Genomic DNA, 21,709 nt, shown 5'->3' on the forward strand with positions numbered 1-21,709 from the left:
TGATCTGTCAGGTCACTGAGCAGCCACAAGCCTCTACTCTTTCATTCAGCAACAGGATTTGAAAGAAACACCCTAACTTCACCCCCTTGTTCCTCTGCCTTACCCCTTAATAAGGACTCTGCAATAAACCTGCACAGCTCTCAGATCACCTGCCACTTCAACAGTCCACTCAGTGCATCATGTCATTCTGAGACCTTAGATCAGAGGGCAGAGCTGAGGGCCAGGTTGTTGGAACATTACTGTAGTAGTCCTAAACATAAGACTTGTACAATCAAGTTGCTAGTGATGCACATAACCTGAGAAGGTGCAGGCCTGCACAACCAACTTCACTTCCAGCCTGTGTGGTGCTGCACATATCCCTTGCTAGCCAAATAAACTTAGCTGTCTAACTGCATTAAAGGAGCCTGTCAGCAGCTCCCATTTGGCATGGATAATACAGCATCTGCATGTCATTATCATAAAGTAAAGCAGCAAGTTCCCATGTGAGCATCTTTTTGTTTGATGACAGAAATGATGAAGAGAATTATTTTAAGAAAATCCTCTAAGACCTCTAAAGACCAAGGCATTGGTAGACCCTCCCTACAGAGGGGTTCTGCAAGATATGACAAGCCTTGATTGAAGATCACTCTGGCTCTGTGAGAATCAGATTTCTCAGCATCTGAAGGACACAGTACTACCCATACCAACCTATTTTTCCTTCTGGCATTAAGTTCTCTAAATGGAATTTTATCAATGCCTTCTGGAATGTAAATACCTTTCTCTGTGAGATCAACAATCCAAAGTTTATCATCTCAGGATTTAGACCTGATTTACTTTATTGTTTAACAATAAACTCTAAACCCTGAAGTCTAGCTGAAAAACTGCCGAAGTCAGAGCCCAGATGGTTGCAGGAGCTTTACAACATATGGCTGAGTTTAGAGTTTAACACCTATTTCTTGAGCATTAAATGTGTAGACTGTAAATCCTAACTGATAAATACTGAAGCCAGCAAGATTAACGAGTAAACCATAATGCCCAAGTCAGAAACCCTCGAGTCTACAAATAAAGTTAAAAAAAAGAAAAGGGCACAAGAAAATTTCCAAACCCTCAGTTTTATAGAAGAAACACTTTCTCTTCTTTGTGAGTGCAGCAGAACTGTAAGACATGTCACAAACACTTTATAGTTGCTTGGGTTTAGCCACCGCTCGAAGGTGACCATATGCAAGAAGCAACACATAGGATGTACTAAGCTGTACTTCCACTGAACCCACCTGCCACACTGTGAGCATCAATTCATGGACAGTGCCAAGAAACGTTTGTGTTATCCAGACAAGCCAGAAGAATCCAGTCCTGTAGAAGTTGAATATTGATCACTTCCAGAGAGCAGTATAATCAATACACAGATTTCCAAGGCACTTTAAATTTCTCAGTCATCTTCACTGGCCACAACTTGTAGTGCTGAAGAGAGGATAATAGTAAGAATCATGCTGCAGGAGCAAGAGCGTACCTATTCTGTGTCACTGTGCTAGAACACATGCTTGGGGTGGCATTAACAAGCTGTTTCCATTGTGATTTCATTCACAGTTTCTTCATCTTTCACTTTTTGCACTCCATGTGAACATCACATTCAAGTATCTGATAGCAAACTTTGCCACTCCAGAGAAACCACCCAGAAATCAAAACAAGTTCCTGCCTCTGCCCTTTAAAACAGAACCGCTACAGTTGGCCCTGCTTTTGCAGAAGTTTGCAGAACTTTTATGTTAAAATGTAAAATATCAAGAAGTCTGAAAAAAATAACACAACTGCACAACAATGCTAAAGCAAAGGAAGGAAGTGGAGCAATTCTGGAAGAAAGCAAAATAATTTAGTTCTACTTTGTTCCATTTACACAAAACTTAAGAACTGAGATTCTTAAATATTTAAAGCATAAACCCAGGAGTGAAGTGTTATCAAACGAAGACATTTTGGACAGTTTATCTTTTAATAGAAAGTACTTACATTATATTTTCCAACAACGCTGAGAACAGCACAGCTCAGCTGTAAATTTATCTGACAAGTACCTCATGGCATTTCTTGTATTGCTTTTTTGCTTTTGCAGTGTAAGAAACTCAGAGAGAAAAAAACCCTCTCCTTCCATTCATCAGTCAGGAAGACAAACTCATCAGGCAAGGATTTTCAAATTGCTTCTGCAGAGTAGACAAATACTCAACCAGCTGCCCCTCTCTCCACCAGATCTCTTTAAAATAACGTCTCATTCCTTTGGGTTAAGTGATGACCAACTGAATTGCCGTCTAGGCAACACTAAATCCAATGACATATCTTTTTGTTCTTTTTCTGAATCCACCAGCTGATAGCCAAGCATGTTTATAGCACCTTTGCAAACTTCCTGAATTTTCTTAATTTTCTCGAAGGAAAGAACGTTTCTCCAGGCCTGTGAAACACTAACTGCATCTCGAGATGTAATTTTGAAGGCTTCTTTTTTTTGTCCCGGTCCCTCTCCATGTGTGATGTTATAGATCCAGCTTTTGAGCGTGGGGGTCAAACTAAGATCTGCAAATTGATACATTTCTGAGATTTCTGCTAGTGGATCTCTGACCAGATCCTCAAAACGGATCATTAAATAGCGATCTTTCAGGAAGTTGGGTGGTTTTAGCGTAGCCGTTTCATAAATCTGAACATGACTTCTACAAATCTCTTGCATCACTTTGTATTTGCTGTCTTCCACTTTGGTGCCATTGGTACTCAAAACAATTCCATTGTCACGGGCTAATGCTTTGACTGATTGTTCCCGTGACTTGACAACTGCCCTGGGGTCACGGACCAAGTGAATGATTTTGAGATTCAGAGATGGATCAGTGAGAAGCGGGTAGAGGACCTTCAAGTCAAAGAATCGGACCTCCTTGATGACCACATGGCTGTAAGTTTTACAGGCTTCCTCCACTTTGCTGAATGGGTACCGTCCACAAAGAGTCTTGCATGCTGCTTCACTGGATATGTCAGTACGTTGAAAGGAGTCACAAGCAGGAGCTGAACACAGAGCCCTACTCACTGCCCACTGGAAAAGGTCAGATAAGTTCCTTTTCCAAGGTATGTAAGCATCAAACACAGACATGTCACACAGAAAGACCGACCTGACTAGGTCCCTCACTGCCATGTGTAAGACTTTGGCACTGTTCTTGTACATCGTAACCCACACGTGCCATGCAGGCTCCATCAGGTAGAAGACACTGGGGTGCTGGCTGAAAAGTTGACCAACAAAAGAAGATCCTGAGCGCCAGGAAGAGAGAATGAGGATGTGGACTTGAGATGGTTTCTGCTCAGATTGAGGCACTAAGTTACTGTACCGGGCATACATGAAGAATAAGAATCCAGTCTGAACTGCAACTAAAAGTATAATGACTGTGTTAGGAATCCGAATCCTTGCCATTCTCACCGAGGAAAAGCAGTGACAAATGCTGAAAAAGAGGGGAAAAAAAGCTGGTGAATCATTATTCTTGTGGCACAGTAATGATAAAACATGATACAAACTTTTGCATTACTAAAACCTTTCCTCAAATATGTGTGTGCATATGTGGCACCATTTCCCTCCACAATGAGAGACACTGCGAGATGATCACCTGCAGGTGACAGGTGTCTGAAGCTGAAAGAAAGTACAGTGTGACAGCAAGATCACAGCAGAAATAAGTTTGAATCAAATGTTTGATACTGAAGGAAACCTTGGATTGATGCAGCTCAGCTTGAATTCTGGTAAACACTGCTGAGGAATAAAAAAAATTCCAAATCACTCCCTGTATTTCCATTTGAGCCTAAAATTGCAAGGGCTTCTATCCCTTAAAAGTAGTACAAGTAGTAGAACTGTGGCTACTGAAAGAAAAGCTACCTTCTTACCAAACATGAGCTCTGCACCCTGCAGTGATGGTAGGTATGATGTTATATCACCTGACACTTGTGCACAACCATCTGTTTTCCAGACTGCAGGAGGTGAGTGAAAGCTCACAACCCGAAGCCACATCTGGCCACAGACGTTAAAAAGAAAAAGCAGCTGATGTGTGTCTTTGGGCTGGAGCAGATACACCCTGTGACTGAACACCTTGAGATTACATGGGAATTACTAATTTGTGAGTTACAATTAGCCTGCTTGTAACTTCTGGGAAGTTTTAGGCATTTTGACCCCAAGTGGACCTTTGTTTGAAGTTTAAGTTCAAGCCACACGCAGTCTTTTGCACCTAACCCTTTGTGCTCTCAGTTTTGCAGAGCCCACTTGTAAGCAGTCAGTATATCTTAACAGACATGGTATTAGCAAAATAAAAATCCCTGTGCTTGAAGATCATCTCAAGAGTTTCATATGCAAGAAAGTGAAATGAGCAGTTTGTGCTCCTTTCACTGCCTAAATGTCTCTTCACAATATAGAGAAATGTCTTTTACCTTAAATGAACACAATTGTGGCATTAAACTTCTGTTTGTAAATAAAGACAAACTGGGGAAATATGAGCTAAGAAAAATGATTTGATAAAAGCATCTCCCTTCAGTTTCATACAGAATCTTGTAAGGACAGTATGGCAAACGTGTAAAGTACTAATTTGACTGTGGAAGTTTTTCCACGCAAAGTAATATCTCTCACTTTTAAGACACAGAATCACAGAATTTCTTAGGTAGGAAAAGACCCTTAAGATCAAGTCCAGCTGTTAACACTTCAAAATTCACCAGTAATCCATGTCCTTCAGCACCACATCTACACACCTTTTAAATCCCTCCCAGGATGTTGACTCCTGGGCAGCCTGATCCAGGTTTTGACAACCCTCACAGCAAAAAAAAATAATTCCTAATAGCCAATCTCAACCTCTCCTGGCACAGCGTGATACCAGTTCCTATTGCTTGTTACTTGGGAGGACACCAACCCCACCTGGCTCCAACCTCCTTTCAGGGAGTTGTAGAGAGCGAGAAAGTCTCCCCTGGGCCTCTTTTTCTCCAGGCTGAAATCCAGTTCCCTCAGCTGCTCCTCACAGGACTTCATTCTTTAAACCCTTTCATCAGCTTTGTTCCTCTTCTTTGGACACAAAGTTCTGTATGATTTTTACATCCACTTTAGTTTAAACTCACTCAGCTAAAAATTACTTTTTACAGTTTTCTGTTCCCTGCTTAACCATGCAATTTGCTCCTGTAGCTTAGCAACAGCAACCATAAAACTATGGTTATCACCAAGTTTTTAGTGCTTGTGGCTGCTCATTGAGGCAAGGCTCTTTTCTTTAGTGGTTCCACATTCTCATCAGCTGTGTGCAAGTATCCATGACATACGACTGCAGTAGCACCCACTATGTTGAAACCCATGGGCCCCTTACTCTCTCTTGCGTAGTACCAATGCTTATCAGATGTTCTGCCAGGCTGTTTCAGTCTGATAGCCTGGAAGAAAGCTACCCACTCATTCTTCTTCACCTAGCTCAGCAGCACTGAAACAGCTCACAATAGCATAGTCTCAAATGAATCAGGTTTCACAGGTCTTCAGGTTAATCAGTGTTACACGTTTAGCTGGTTTTCAATCCACCTCACTGCCCACTCACCCAGCCCATACTTCAGGTGGCCTCTCTAAACAGTAACAGTTATTATTTTCATTTCAAGAGGATAGTAACAAATGTAACGGAATGCCTCTGGATAGCCTAGCCATAAATAGCCCTGTTCAAAGACACGAAAGAAGCATGCCCCAGGTATCTGTATATTCACTGATATTGCTACTAATATATGCAGGCAGACAAGCAGAGAAACAGCAGCCCAGTCTTCTCTTTTCTGCACTGGAAACAGTGGAGCAGAGGCTGGTCTGTAGACCAAATATCCTGCAAGATTTCTTTTGTGTTTTGCAGCACAATCCATACATAAGCTGTATTTCAAGGGAACTGAAGAATAACATGTGTAGTCTGGTCTATAAACTGATACCTTGGCACTTCACTAAACCACAAAATGTCAGCTGTAGAATCATTGGACCCTTGGTGCAGCTCCAAGACCTGATTGAGGTCCCAACAAGTACTGACTCTGTATAGGATCAATGGCTTTTTTTGATAGCATCATATTTTGCATGCTAATTTGCCCACAAAAAATTCTTCAAGACAATTTAGCAGAATGCAGCCAAGTGTGAAGACCAAGCACAAGGACAGTCAGTGACTTCTGTAAAAGGAACACTGAGGAATACTGAGGTGACTATCACTCCTCAGCCTAGAAGAGAGTCTTCCTGGACAGACAAATCACATCCAGGCTGGTGAAAGCAACTGCAAAATCACTCTCAGGATTTCTCAAAACAGGAAAATTGGCAGAATTTCATTAAATGACCACTCATGACAAAACCTTTTTTGTACACTGCATCACAAAAATGTCAAACTCTGCTACAAAATGCTATGGCAGCAAGAGTATATTATATGTGTTCAACAAATGATTACATGAATTGAAAGTAATTAATGGAAGAAGAGCCCCTCAAGAACTGTTAAATGCAAAGATGAGGCCACAGCCAGTGGCTTGGCAATTCCCTAAACTGTAGATGGCCCAAGGTATCTGCCTGCATCCCGGAGATATACTGGGAGAAATCACATTTCCTGTGACTTAACTTTCTCCTTAGCAATCCACCACTTGCTGCTGTAAAGAACAAGAGCAGACAGATAACCCTTTGGTTTAATTCATCATGGACATTCTTCATAGATAAAACGTGCCTCATTCAAACGCTGGGTTTGCATATTATGTCCACAGAAGCATCTACAAACTTCTCAATGCTGTGAGGATTATCAGCAATCCAGCAGCCTGCATTGATACTTCACCAAGTAGAGATGAAAGTTCTAAGCAAAGGTGGGGGAGCAATTGCATTTGCTAGTTCAAGGAGTTTTCCTGAAATAGACCATATGCCTGAAAGCCAGCAAGCCATAACTACTTCAAACCCTTTTCTTATCTATAAAATATTAGCCATTTTTCTGCAGTAAGACTGCATTAAGAAAAGTGTGTCCAGCAGGTCTAGGGAGGTTCTCCCTGATGAGACCACACCTGGAATACTGTAGCCAGTTTTAGGCTCCTCAGTTCAAGAGAAACAGGGATCTGCTGGAGAGAGTCCAACAGAGGATGATTGTGGAACTTGAACATCTCTCCTATGAAGACTGAGAGACCTGGGGCTGTGTAGTCTTGAGAAGAGAAGGCTAAGAGGGGATCTTGTCAATATCTCTAAATATCTGAGAGGTGGGTGTCAAGTTGAAGATCCCAGTCTCTTTTCAATGGTGCCCAGTGATAGGACAAGGACCAGGTACAAGCCAGAACACAGGAAGTTCCACCCCAACACAAGAAGACACTTCATGGTGAGGGTGATGGAGCACTGGAACAGGCTGCCCAGAGAGGCTGTGGAATCTCCTTCTCTGGAGACTATCAAAACCTGCCTGGATACATTCCTGTTCAGCCTGCCCTAGGTGATCCTTCTTTGGGAGGGGGTCTGGACTCAATGACCTCGGGAGGTCCCTTCCAGCCCCTAACATTCTGTGATTCTGTGGCTCCTTACAGTCTAATCCAGCTTTTAGAGACCAAATAGTGACTGTAAAAGAAGTCTAGCTACACAGAACTACTGCTCCACTGTAACCAAGATTCCTCTGCAGAAATGCAAACACTAACTGTTCTTAATAACTTATTGGCATGGGATGGGAGAGTGAAGAATAAAAGCATGCAGATGTAAAACCAGAAGCCAAAATTATTTTTTCTATTTACATCTGCCTTGCCTGCCTCTCCTTGCTCTGATTCTCACCTAAGTACTGTTGCAGACAACACTGTACCATTAAAAAAAAAGCTACTGAATATTATTCCATAATTTGTGTCTGAACTAGTCTGTCCACCATAAGAACTACAAGAAACATGTACAATGACTGTAGCTAAAGTATTTGCCTACTCTTCATTATGATATAAACTGCAAGAGCAGCACAATATCAAAGTAAAACACTAAGTAAATACCTGTTTAAAGATATATCTTCTACCCTTTGGGGAAAGTTGGGATGTTTCTGAGGACTATGGATACACACTGACACCACAAAGAAACGAGTAACTGCAAACCAAAATGTAGCATCTCCAAGAGTATTCTCTCAGGCGGTTTCCAGTGCATGAGGCCAAATACACATCCAGGTCACTGGATTTTCTTTGTGAGCACTGTCTTTTATTTCTGCATTTCTCACACTGGGCACCTGTAATTCTATTTGCATGTAAATAACCTTTTACTATTTGTAATTGCATTCTGCAGTTAAGATGCTTTCAGCCCAGGTTACATTTACACCTCTCCACTGTGCTGCTTTATAACCCACCAAGCTCTTTTGTGATTTTTGATGTTAACTGAGGCAGAAAGCAGTCCTTGAATATCCTTCTCATGAAGTTGCTGAAGATATGTGTACCTGTGTATTATATTTCTAAATCTATTGATTAGATTACAAAGCATTGCCCTAATCGTGAAGGACGGGACCTTGGGATACAGGCTGCTCCCACTGCTCTTCTATTTATTCCACTGCAGGACTCAGCAGAGGGTGCTGTTAGGCAAGCTGGCTTACTACAGCACAGAAAGGCAATATGCCGAAGATTCGTTAAAAGGTGAAACGCTAGTCCAGGACCTGCTTTGCACTGCCTTGCTTCTCTGTTTGCCAGCGCCCTCCTCCACCTACAGCTCAGGGGCTGTGAACCTGCCTACGCCAAGGTTCCCTCAGGAGATATAAAAAGGGATTTGTTCCTGCGTCCTTTCTTCCTCCTTTGCCTCACTGCAGTGCTTCCTTATGGTTGCACCCACCTGACGAAAGCAGGCCTGCTGATTAAAATCTGGGAGGAAAACGAAGAAGCGCAGTGGGACCAGATGTCCTAGCATTACTGTCACTTCAGCTGCCATCTCATTGACCAAACCATCTAGCAAGCACCTCCCCACTGACTCATGAAATCAGACTAACCACAAGTGGCAAGGGAGCCACGAGAGACTGAAAAACAAGAGGCTGAAAAACAGACTGAAGGGGACGTAAAGCTGCAGCACAGAGCACTCCCAAGACCTTTCACATCCCTCAGCTGAGATGTGTGAAGTATTGCAATACTTGGTTCTGCTTTTGTCTATAACATAACAAATACTGCTACACAAATTATTTTAATAACAGGTTGATTTTTTTTTAAGTGACAGTGGTATTACTTCTTTTGAGGTATTATTTCTTTAGAAAGAGCTCTGGCAGAGAGTGAAATAATCAAAAGTCTAATTCTAAGAAATTCTTGAGGGAAAATTGTCTCTTCACAAGCTGATGCCAATGTTCAAAACACGATCTGAAAAACATCTGAGTGCATGGTTTAGTTGACAGTCCTAAGTCAAGCTCTGTCACTGGGCTGGCCCACTAAGCACTAAGGAAAACAAGATCCTAGACTAGATCAACTCAGGATCTACACCAGAGTAAATATTCTCACATACTGTGCAAAGGAAATTAATTACACAAAGTGGACAACAGATCAATGATGATTTTTTTTCATCACTTAATCTGGTTCTGACAATGCTGAGCTGCAGGGCCACTAACATCCACCACTGCTTGCCAGGAAACTAGATACATTACACAAAGCTATCCAGGTTTACCAGGCAGGGTAAAACCACAGTGGGCAGTAGTACTGATTCCAGAAAACTTGTTTTCTAAACAGCACCTTTCAGATCCAATATGCTAGAACTGTGCAGTAGATGATGATTTAGCTCTTACTTTCAGGGACTTTTCTTTGTTTGTTACACGCGACAGGTAACATTGGAATAATCAGATGTTTGCAGCAAAAGTAGCATGACTGCACAGTAATCTCCCCTTCAGTATACAATGCAACTTGAAGAAACAAAAAATAACTTCATAGCTAAAACAACAACAACAAAACCTTCCATTATGCTGCTCTTTCTTTTTTTTCAACCTGTGATAGTAGAAAGACTGGAGAAAGACAGAATCAGAGTGCCTGACATTAGAGCTGTAAAGAAACATAGGCTTGGGACAAAAGGCTAGGATCTCAGAGTCCCTCAGAACAAGCAGGTCTGGATCTGTTGCAAGAAACTGAAAAATCTGTCTGGAACAAAACAAAATAACTGAGAGAAGAATTACAAGTACCTGCTCCCCTAAAAGGACTTGCGAGCCACTGAATAGTGTGTCTTTGTCAAAGCTTTCCCTGGACATTTTGTGTCTGAGAAAATTTCCAGCACACATTACTTAAAACAGTTCATGCAGCACTTTGAAAATCAAAGTCCTTACAGATTACACAGAAATTACTTTGACTTCCACAAAATGTAAAAATACAACTGATTTCCCAGAATGACCTGTTCCACTGAAAAAAATGAATAGCTAATGCCATGTTATATGTTCAGCCTTTTGCTGGCCAGAAATGATTTTGTCCTGTATGCTTGTCACAGTAAATGCTGACTTTCAGAGCAATCATGAACTGAATCTAATTATCATTTGTGTACTTATAATTCACCAAAACATCTCAGTACTGACTGAAAGGACTGGCGATGTCTTTGTGCATTTGTATATGTCATTGTGCATTTTATAGAGTTAATACGAAAATGTTTGTGCCAGGTGTGTGTTGTGTTACAGGTAAGATCCCAACATCTCCTTGTCTCAGAGCCCAGGACTCTTACTGAAACTATTTGTCAAAATTTAGGTTTGCTTCTCTTTCAAGTGCCCCAATATGGACTTGCTTTGACACAAGTTCATAAAGTTAAAACACTCAAAAGGTTTAATTTATTAAAGAGACAGATAGAAGAAGTTTGGGATTGCCAGTGATAAAGGCACTAACTGCGAGATAATCTCAGGTTAATGAATCAGGTTGATAGTATCCAACGCAATACTGTGTGAGCAGTAGTTCTAATATAAAACAAAAAAGCTAGCAAGAGGTAAGCCATATATTGAAGGTGCAATTTTTACCAAGAATGGTGCTGGCTCTCTTGTTTGGAGGGTAAGGAACACAACCCATCAACCATGCTTGTCTTTATCTTTCCTTTCCAGATGCTGTGGCTGCTGGTGCTAGTGGCCCCACACTTGGGATATGTTCCTCTTACGGGCTTTATACCTCAGTCCTGTCTGACCCTGCCTTCTAGGTGATGTTTAACATGGTTTGGCAGGAAAGTTGAGTAACATAATCAACTATGTTTAGTGTGTACTCAGTTTGGCTCATTAGCATACTGAGCAGTGTTAACCCCACTATTAAATTAATTAGGCAAAGGTCTTCACTTGGGCACCCAGGCCCTCAAAATCTGTTTTGAAGTCGGGTGTTTATGTTATTTTATCCTTGCTTCATTAGTTGCAGCCCATGAAATGCTGTCTTGTCTTCATAAGATTGTCTCCATCAACTCTTTGGCAGGTCAGCTACCTGGCTCTTAACACAAACAGCTTCTGATTGCAAACAGCTTAGGTCCCTAAGTATGGCTGATCAACTTGCCTTCCTGTCCCACAGTAAGATAGTCAGTTACCCTACAGTGTGATAACCAGAGCAAAGATCACCTAAGATCTTCCAAACCTTATGGAGAAGTTTTGTCAACACAGACTTTGCCCATAAGACATTGCACCAATGCAGCTGTCGCAAAAATGGCTGCTTCTGTGCGATCCAGGAGCATGACAAAGCTGGTCCAAGACAAACGTACAATTTTACTATCGATTCTTGCTATAAATCACCCACCTGGGGAAAAAAAATAAATTAATCACTTTCCAGTGTTCTTCCACAGCTAGAAACGACACGTCTTGCCAAGCCAAGAGCTTACTGTACCAATAACAATATGCAGATTGGTCTTTGAAGGAGAACGTAAAAAGTTCATTCGGAGAATGCCCTCTATCACAACTGGTACTTCAAAAAGAGTTAAAGGTCTTTCCAACAGATGACCATTGGTATAAATAGTTAGTATTGTAACACACAGTGGAACTGAAACAAAAATAATAGAAGTACAGTAAATGTACTGGAAGTAGACATTTTGAATTCTGACCCTTTATTAACGTTTCAGCTGATAGTGTTAATTTAGCATTAAAAAAATATACTTTCATTTACAGTGTAGTGGAAAATGAGCTTGGAAGAGTTGCTTACAGGTAGTCACACCATAGGTTTCAGTACATCTTTTTTTGGGGTGTGGGTTGGTTAGGTTTTTTTAATACCGTTTTGGGGATTTTTTTTCTTTATGTTTTTTGGAGTCAGGTATGTTGAGCCTGAACAAATGGCAGCGTTGAAGCACACCCCTAAACCACCTGTTTCTCCATGCAATACAGGCTGAAGTGTTTTCAGCTACTAGAAGCACGGCTATTCAATAAATTACGTCTGCTCAGTTGCAATTTCTACTAGGAATTTTTACTATTAACAACGGCAAAACTGGAATGACAAAGAGACACTTGCAGTGACTGAACATTATTCGTTTACTTTAGGCTTCACCTGCCTGTGCAAGAGAGTCCTCAAATTCCAACACTTTGAGGACAAATGGTCTGAGGTGTGCTCTGTGTACCCCAGTGATGCAACCGCTGCAACTAACAACAAATTCTTTGTTCCAGTGTCACTTACACCTAGAAAGGCAGGATACAGTACAGAAAGGGTTTTTTCCCGGAATGACGGAAAATATTCACTAAAGCACCTGATTTCGCCATCTAAGCGCAGCAAACTGAAACACCTCAACCTGAATCAGCCATGTTCTCTTGGGGATTAAGAAAAAAGAAATGCTTAAGTTGCCTTTCAACAACTTTGCCTATGTCAAGAACTGACTACACCACAAGCACTGCTCGACTGGGGACTCTGCGACGTCGACACCGCGGCAGCAGCTATGACCGCTACTTCTGGAGCCGGGCCGTGTGCGAGTGCCTTAAAAGCATCCCCTGAAAACGCAGTGTAGGTGATCATTAACACCCCTGCTGGGCACCGGAAAGGAAAATTCTGTCATCGCCCGGCTCGCGACCGGGGCGCCGATCCACGACGGGGTGTGGGACACCCTCCCCCAACTCACCGACCTTCCCGCCGCCTCCCGGCACCGCCGCGAATCCGAGCTGCCTAGAGAGACAATGAGCCGCTTTCAGACGTGGCCGAGGTGCCGGGGCAGCGGGAGGAGCTCGAAAACGTGCCGATCCGCCCCGCACCCGGAGCATCCCCCGCCAGAGGCGGCCTTGCAGCCCGCCCCGCCCCGCGAATCACTGCAGCCGGGCGATGGAGCGGGACCGGCGCGGTGGGGCCGCCCCCGCCGACTGCAAATGGAACCTCCTGCAAATACCCGCCCACGGTTCGGTGCTGCGCCGCGGGTAGGCGGCTGCCGGCCCGTTGGGTGCCCGCAGCCCCACCGGAGTCATCCCGTTGCAGTGTTGCCGTCTTGTGCATCTTTCACCGCCAACCGCCTCGCCTCCGCCGCCTCTTCAGTGCCTGGAGCCCGCGAGCTACAACCGGCCGCCTCCTGCTCCCGCTGGGCACGCCACAGCCCCACAGGGCCCCGCACCTCGCCTGTGTAGTGCGAGCACCAAAAGGACCGGCTCCATAAACAGGCTGTTTGGCCAGTTAGGAAATAAGCATTGATGTGGCACCTTTCATCCTAGTATCACCGCTTAGAAAACTCCTGAAGCGTGACTCTTGCACGTCCACATGCCCACTTACACTTAGGCACAGAACTGTCAAACAGCTACTTCTTCCTCTTACAGAGCCACTTACAGAAAACGATTAATCCTGGCATGCTCTTCCTCGAAGAATGACGTTCAGACTGCTCTGCGTACACACAAGATGTAGTAGCACTGTGGCAGACTGCAGCAGTATTTTAATTTCCTGTTTCTGTTACTTAGCATGTTAATGGAAAGGTCCTTACAGAGAACCTTCTGAGAGACTCCTCTTTCCACTGCTAGCTGCAGTGGATTCTCTCTGATATGTTTTCCATTGACTTCAGCTTATTGCTACAAGCAATTAACTGGTTTTTTTTTTTTATTTCCTCCTCTTAAACATTCTCAGAGAACATAAGGATATTTTCCTCTGTATTTCCTGAACTACTCCTTAGCTCACATACACTCACTGAACAGTTGCTGTGAGCAGCGCCATTTCTTGTAACTTAATGTGGAAGGCTGCACTAGGCAAGAGAAGTGACATGGGGATAACAGAGTCTCCCAGTATCGTTTTCTAAAATTAGCCTCTTTCACATTCTAGTTGCTACCTTCAAAAGGCTTCTATTCAGCTCAGAGGACCTTTTACACATTCTATTTTTGTGGCAGCACCACAGCTCAAACCCTTAAAATGGGTTTTGTGGTCTCTCCAGAGATTTCTGTCCCTTTCTTATGCTCACCTAATGCTTGCGCAAACATACCAAGTTCATTCAGAGAACTGACTTGTCTGAAAGGGTTAGCATATTTGGTCTATATGATCTTCACCACAAAGAACTTCCTGAATTAACACATGCAGTCACACCAGTGCAAGGCAGAAAAGCTGTGACTACAGCAGAACATGTGTACATCAGCTTGAGATGTACAGCAAGCTCACAGGCTCCTGCATTCATCCTGTGTAGTGCCTAGGAACACTGAAAAGCAGTAGACAGTTGCTTTCAGTCCAGGCACTGTGAAACAAAGTTAGGTATTGTTGAAAAAGTGGTTACAGTTAAAATTTCACACCATCTCACCAATCTAACCACTTCCTTATTGCTGGTCCCTAACAGGCTTCGCATCCTTATCACCAAAGCTTAAACATACATGCTCCCTTAATAGATGGTGTCCTTCAAGACCGGCGAGAACTGGTTGATATGGGCCAGGACCTGACAAAGACATGATCTAACTTATGACCATATAAGGAAGAATTCGACAGTTCAAAGAAAGTTCAAGAAAGATTCCCCTCCAGAAGACCATCAGAGACTGCTAAAGAGACCCCTGCTCAAAGTAAACTCCTCACTTTGTGAGCACACATAGTGAATTTAAGAGAAGCTGGACCCTTAATGTGAAGCAAGCAGGAAACTAACCAATGGATGGTTAGGTGTCGGTGTGAGGTGTCACTACTGTATTCCATTGTACAAGTATCTGCAGTGAATGTCGGCTGGTATGCCAGATTTGTGGGCGTACCTCTAGCACCCAAACATGCACAACTCTGTAATAAAGTAACGCCTGCTCATTAATGTCAAACCCTGCATTAGTTTTATTGCCTATTTTGGTGACATTACCAAGTAGTCTTTGCTGCCGCAGATCAAACGGGGAAGTTCACGTATGTATGCAAGTTGAGCGAATGCTCCTGGCAATGATTTACTACATGTTGAGACATGGGTCCCCATGTTAGTTTTCCTTTGCTGCAGTCCATCCAACATGTAAAAGTTGAGAGAAATTCAAGCTGCATAACCAAAAAGTTTAAAATAAGCTTAAACGGAAGTTCAAAAAGGAAGAGTAAAACACAGGAAGAGGCAGGTGTCCAAACTGCCAGGATGCTGAACTCTAGTGGCTGAAAGAAGGGATAATGCTGTACACGTTGCTCCTTCACATTTCATAGTTGCACCGTCTCTTAAGAGTTCAAGAGAACCAAAGACACACAGGACTTTGTTAACTAGCACCCAAAATTGTTTTAGAGTCTCTCCTACCCTAACATTGCTTTGCTAGAATTAAATCTTAACTGAAAAAATGGAAACATAATGGAAAATCTATTGGTTTTCCCTGTTAAGCTTGTCTGGCATAAAAGCGAAGCCCAGAAAGAGGAAATAAAATTAAATAATCTTCCCTGCCACCACCATCCCCATCAAGAAGGTGGACAGTGTCTTTCAGTGCTTACCTGGTTATTTATAATTGATTTAATTTTTATCTAAGTTATCATTATTGCTGTCTACAACCACCTGAAGGGAGGCTGTAGGCAAGTGGGAGTGGTTGGTCTCTTCTCCCAGGCAACCAGCAACAGAACAAGAGGACACAGTCTCAAGCTGCACCAGGGGGGCAGGTTAGGCTGGATGTTAGGAAGAACCTCTCCTATGAGGACAGACTGAAGGAGTTGGGGCTGTTCAGTCTGCAGAAGAGAAGGCTCCAAGGTGACCTCATTGTGGCCTTCCAGTATCTGAAGGGGGCCTACAGGAAGGCTGGGGAGGGACTTCTCCGGATCTCAGGTAGTGATAGGACTAGGGGGAATGGAATGAAGCTAGAGGTGGGGAGATTCAGGCTAGATGTGAGGAGGAGGTTCTTCACCATGAGAGTGGTGAAACCCTGGAATGGGTTGTCCAGGGAGGTGGTTGAGGCCCCGTCCCTGGGGGTGTTTAAGAGCAGGCTGGATGAGGCTCTGTCCAGCCTGATCTAGTGTGGGGTGTCCCTGCCCATGGCAGGGGGGTTGGAACTAGATGATCCTTGTGGTGCCTTCCAACCCTGAATGAAACTATGAAACTATAAGAAGTTCTTCACAGAAAGAGCGATTGGCAATTGGAATGTGCTGCCCAGGGAGGTGGTGGAGTCACCATCACTGGAGGTGTTTAGGAAGAGATTGGATGGGATGCTTGGTGCCATGGTTTAGTTGCTAAGGTGGTGTTGGGTGATAGGTTGGACTTGATGATCTCGAAGGTCTTTTCCAACCTGGTTAATTCTATTCCATTCCATTCCATTCCAGAAAGTAATTACTCTCTTGCTTTGGCACTCTGAAGATTCTCTGGCATGTTTTTTGTTATTTTTCTTGAAATAATCAGGCTTTTCAGTTTTACTACTCCAAATTAACAATCTAATGCCAATAGTAAATGATTTTACAAACCATGCACCCACACCCCAGTTTCTAACAACAGCCTTGAATCTACCAATCATCTAATTTAATCACTAAATGGCTGAGCATGGACACCCACAGTTACAGAAGCGTGCCTCTGACCCTAACTCATCTACAATTTTTTTTCAGATTTCTTGCATTTTTTTCCTTTCTTAATGCACATAAATGCATATACAAATAGCTCTTGGCAGAACAGCAGTGAATGAATTTACCAGGCAGTAAAAACAGTTTGTTACTGTGGTATATTTGTAGCACAGGTCATGCAAAACCAGTCTCATTGCATTGTACTGGTTTTGGAAGCATGTTCTGGTTAAAAAAAAACAAACAACAAAACCAAACAACAAAAAACAACCAAAACCAAGCAGGTTCTTCTTTAGCTATCAAAAATATTAGAATTCTCAGTCCCAAAGCAGTGCTCCAAGAAAAATAGATGGACACGTACTTTTAAAAAGGAAGCACAAACAGAACATACAAAGTTCTGATCTCCCAAAGTAAAAAGTGTTTAAAGAACAAAAGCAGCTATCTGGGTTTTGAACTGCATTTCTTCAGAGTGTTCTCAGGCATCTCCTCAGGACTGGTGCTGTTTGTAGGACAGTACAGGAGACACTGGCAATATTGGCATTGTAGTCAACACCTGATTCTGAAACACAAACATTTTAATCCTACCAAATGCCCAAAGAAAGATAAGGAGAATGCTGACATACTGGATCCAGGCAAATTTAATAATTTCCCAAAATCCTGGCTGATATTTAAAGAAAGTCAAGGACTGTTAATGAAGAAGTTTCTGAATCTAACCAAAGGAACTAAGGAGGTAGAAAGGCACAAACTCATTGGACACTATTTTTTGTGGCAAATGCAAAGCCTTTGAGGCCCAGAAAGTCCTAAAAGCCTTTTATCATAGTACCTAACAAAAGCTGCAAGAGAATGTCTGACGCAGAAACAGTTAAATCAAGTCCATAGGAAGTGCCTGCTTTGCACCTGGCTCACCATAAAGTATTGTTAATACTTAGGCAGTTAAAACCTCATAAAGAGTGTGCTCCATACAGATTCTTTTTAACACAGGCTTGCTCTTACCTGAGAAAATGATTAATGAATCTAATGCACATTTTGCAGAAGACAAAAATTCATGTCTGTCTGTGCATGTAAGAGGTTTGCCACATTCACTATAGGCCTTATTATTTGGTCAGCTTACCTTGCATACCAATTTCTAGTGATTTGTTTTGGGTCTCAGAATACAGTATCATGCTTTGATAATGGCATCCATGACAGACGGAGACAGTAAGTACTGCAAGAACAAAGCATGACTTACTGCAGATATTCACTGTGAATGGCTAAGAAATGTCCTAAAAGGCCAGCTTAGTAAGGCTGAAAAGCAACATAGATTTCCAGAAGAGAAGGGCACAAAGTGGTTATGCAAGCAGATCCATCTGGAGGACCAGGCAAAAAGGTATTCAGTATAGCATTTGCTTAGCTAACAAAGGAAAAGTTTAGCAACAAGACTACACAAAACCAGCTTTCATGTGGTCTGTATGGGAAGGCCCAAATGATACAACCCAATTATGTCACAGTTAATGAAGTTTTCAAAGGATATAAGATAACTTCCACTGGGTAACGAATAGTGGCATTAATGGTAAATGGTGTATCTGTTGCTCTTCCAGTCATCCAAACAGGACTGGGATCTGAAAAGACTGTTGTCACTAAATGGGGAAAGAAAACACCCAGGTTAAGGGAGGTTAAGATTCAGCCTTGACGCAGAACTCAAGTCCTCGCAGAACAGCTGTCAATATGCTAACTACTGCTGCTGGCACTCCGCAGCACTATGTTCAGGCTTACCATTTCTATCCTGATAGGCTGCAATGATGTTTGTTAGATCGTAGTCACTCGCAAAAGGACTTGTGCCATTGATAACAGACACCTGTTACAACAAAGAGATGCCGGCATTATTTGTCCACTCTTTGAGAAAGAAATTGCAATGAATTTCTTGCACAAAGTAACCATGCCCTTGAAAGAATGGACATAAATATCAGACTGAATATCTGGCCAGAAAAATCTCTTCCACCTTTCAGCCTAACGTGACAACAGCAGTTCCAAAGTTGTAGGGTACACTCTGTGCAAGAGTACAATTAAATAGGGTGTTACCTCTGGTACTAAGAAGATAAAGAGGGGAAGAAATTGGTCAGGAGGGAAAAATAAGTTTCCTCACATTGTATCTGGTATCCAGTCCACAATGGTTAAGTAGTTGTCTCTGGTTCAATTTCAGGTCTCCATTCACATAGAGTTGAGACCCCGGCACAGGAGAAAAAAACTGAAGAAAAGCCATGCTCTGCATCACAAATGTTGACATTCTCTGAAATGATGAACAGGAGAAAAGGGACTTCAGCTGGACGCTGGAAGGAGGAAACACCAACACTTTTCTACCTCTTTGTATCTACAGATTTTCTGCATGGATTTGATGTTTTTTTTCCTAACTCCCAAGTTTCAGATTGTCACATTAGTCTAAACAAGGGAACACTGAATAAGAAATGTTAATCACTTTTTTTATTTTAAAGTAAACTACCTTAGTTGAAAGTTAACTAATTTTACAAATCCAGTGAAGTCCCACAGTTTGTGGCTAATGAGGAAGATTGGACTTGCTATAATGTGAAAAGCAGCAAGAGCACTACACATATTCACTGGAGACATACTTTACAAGAGCAGTCAAAACCAACTAAGGACTCCTGCTCTCCCATAAAGATCAAACAAGGAAGTTCCTTATCTCTCATTAACCACTCAACCGGAAGGAAAATTTTCACTTCACATTTACTGTCTAACAAAGATGTTGTGATTATCAAAACTCTCTGTGATACTAATCACTGACATAACACCTCAGCACAAAGTTCAGACTCATAGCCATGTTTAATAAGAATCTCTTGGTGCAAAGGTTCTTTCATGCTTTGCATAACTACTACTCGAATATGACAGAGTCTCTATACCGCAATAAAACTAAAAATGCTCACATAAAGCTGGTAGGAGAAGAGTAGAATCAGCTGAACACCAACTACATGTTCTGTGGGTTGTAGTGGAAGTTCCAATTTAAAATGCAATTGATCCATTTTGCCATCTTGATTTTTGTCTTCTTCTCTAGCCTAAAATAATCAATCACAATATATGTTATTTTTTTTCACATAGGAACTTCTGTTAGAAAGAAAAACAAACAAACCAACAAGCAAACAAAAAAGGGAGATCTCCACAACTGCTGCATGCACATGTTAAGAAAGCAAATAAACTGCATAGCTGGAAAAGTAATAAAAAAATGCTTCACTTTATAAACACAAGACTAGAGGCAAGCAAGAAGCCTGCAATTTTGTCTGTATACAATGTCTCACATTTGCCCCAGGGAAGGAAAGCTCACCAGACTCAAATGTCTCTTCTGCTCTGTGCCATTCCAGCCATCTCCCCTGCATGGTACAAAGCCTAACCTTAGCATCTGCCAGATGGTCAGACTTTTGCCTCTTGCCATTACAGCCTGTCTCTTATTAGCCTCTCTACTCCAATTGCTGGTTGTGAGTCAAGGCTTGCTACACTTAGGTGCCACAAATGCCCAGTACTTCAGAGATAAAGCCAGAAAATAACTCCCACTGTTGAATGCCCAGAAGGCACAACGGCTGCGGGGGAGAGGCTACATGCTTTGCAAAGCGCTGTCTGCTTTCAAACCCAGAAGCTAGCTACCAATCCCTGTAGATTTCACATCATGGTAAATCATAGTGGCCACGGGCACAACTAATTTGAGGAAAGTGAACTGATGCATTCATGCAAATCAGCAGTGTCACTTAGGGACAAGGTTTAGTGGCAGACAGTTGGACTCGATGATCTGTTCCAACTTAAATGGTTCTGTGATTCTGTAACACTGAAAGGACACAGAACTGGGCCAGTTAAAAATTACCTGTCCCAAGTGAATTTTGCCGAGGTACGAGATGACATTGAGACTCTTGAACGTGTCCAGAGAAAGGTAATGAGGTTGGTGAGAGGCCTTGAGCACAAGCCCTATGAGGAGAGGCTAAGGGAGCTGGGGTTGCTTAGCCTGGAGAAGAGGAGGCTCAGGGGAGACCTTTTTGCTCTCTACAACTACCTGAAGGGAAGTTGTAGCCAGGTGGGGTTTGGTCTCCTCTCCCAGGCAACCAGCACCAGAACATGAGGACACAGTCTCAAGCTGCACCAGGAGAAGTTTAGGCTGGAGGTGAGGAGAAAGTTCTTCACAGAGAGAGTTGTTAGCCATTAGAATGTCCTGCCCAGGGATGTGGTGGAGTCACCATCACTGGAGGTGTTCAAAAAGGGATTGGATGAGGCACTTGAAGCCGTGGTTTAGTAGTCATGAGGTCTTGAATGACAGGTTGGACTTGATGATCTTTGAGGCCTTTTCCAACCTTATTGATTCTGTGATTCTAAGTTGCTGCTACTTGAAGGCTGCACTGCACGACAGGCTGCCTGCGAGCAGGCACCGCGAGCACTCATCCCCTGCTCCCACTCTCCACTCCAGCTTCTCGCCGTCACTGCTGGGCCCGCCCCGGGCAGGCTTACCGACAAGAATGGGACTCGTAGCCGGTCCTCCTGGAGTCTGTTGAACGCCGGAAACGTGCTCCACGCCAAGAAGTTGCCCGGGCCGGGCCCGGTGGTGGCCACGAAAAGCAGCTCGTACCGGAACCACACAGTGGGCTGCTCCAGGTATGTGCTTTGCTTCAACCAGAAACCTGTGGACAGAGACAGCGCGAGGCCTCAGGACCGCGCCGCATCGGCCAGGGCTGCAGCGCATGGGGTCGAGCGGCGCTCACCGTGGCTCCGGTAGGCCACCAGTAGCGGCGGCACATAGGTGAGCACCGTGATGAGCACCAGCGCCAGCGCCGCGGCGGAGCAGAGCCCAGCCCGGTAGCGCGTGTGAAACGCGGGATGCGAGAACAGCTCCACGGCAGCCATCGCGAGCCGCCCGCCCGGCGCCCTCACCGTGGCAACGGCGGCACGCGGGACTGACGGGGCGCTCTGCCTATCACCATTTAGAGCGCCCAGG

At 43.2% G+C, this 21,709-nt stretch overlaps 2 protein-coding genes across 5 annotated transcripts; both read right to left on the reverse strand.

Annotated features, from left to right (window-relative positions):
* Positions 1 to 454: 454 nt before the first annotated feature.
* LOC137447270 (carbohydrate sulfotransferase 5-like) lies at positions 455 to 13,642 on the reverse strand. Of its 3 annotated transcripts, none has more exons than XM_068150646.1 (2): positions 13,630 to 13,642; positions 455 to 3,434 (listed from the first exon to the last, which is right to left on the reverse strand). In XM_068150646.1, the coding sequence occupies exon 2, from the start codon at positions 3,404 to 3,406 to the stop codon at positions 2,231 to 2,233; it is 1,176 nt and encodes a 391-aa protein (XP_068006747.1). In that variant the 5' UTR covers positions 3,407 to 3,434; positions 13,630 to 13,642; the 3' UTR covers positions 455 to 2,230. The 3 variants fall into 3 exon arrangements, with proteins under 3 accessions (XP_068006747.1, XP_068006746.1, XP_068006745.1); XM_068150645.1 differs by lacking the exon at positions 13,630 to 13,642 and adding an exon at positions 12,945 to 13,054; XM_068150644.1 differs by lacking the exon at positions 13,630 to 13,642 and adding an exon at positions 12,941 to 13,054.
* Positions 13,643 to 16,891: 3,249 nt separating this feature from the next.
* Positions 16,892 to 21,640, reverse strand: TMEM231 (transmembrane protein 231). Of its 2 annotated transcripts, XM_068150647.1 has the most exons (7): positions 21,477 to 21,640; positions 21,226 to 21,395; positions 19,665 to 19,793; positions 18,872 to 19,015; positions 18,502 to 18,583; positions 18,255 to 18,365; positions 16,892 to 17,412 (listed from the first exon to the last, which is right to left on the reverse strand). In XM_068150647.1, exons 1-7 carry the CDS (start codon positions 21,616 to 21,618, stop codon positions 17,237 to 17,239), a joined length of 954 nt encoding a protein of 317 aa, XP_068006748.1. In that variant the 5' UTR covers positions 21,619 to 21,640; the 3' UTR covers positions 16,892 to 17,236. The 2 variants fall into 2 exon arrangements, with proteins under 2 accessions (XP_068006748.1, XP_068006749.1); XM_068150648.1 differs by lacking the exons at positions 21,226 to 21,395; positions 21,477 to 21,640 and adding an exon at positions 20,777 to 21,161.
* Between the last annotated feature and the right edge of the window lie 69 nt (positions 21,641 to 21,709).

This window comes from Melanerpes formicivorus, unplaced genomic scaffold, assembly GCF_026170545.1.
Source record: "Melanerpes formicivorus ecotype bairdi unplaced genomic scaffold, bMelFor1.0.p_v2 SCAF_20, whole genome shotgun sequence".
Classification (NCBI taxonomy): Eukaryota; Metazoa; Chordata; class Aves; order Piciformes; family Picidae; genus Melanerpes; species Melanerpes formicivorus.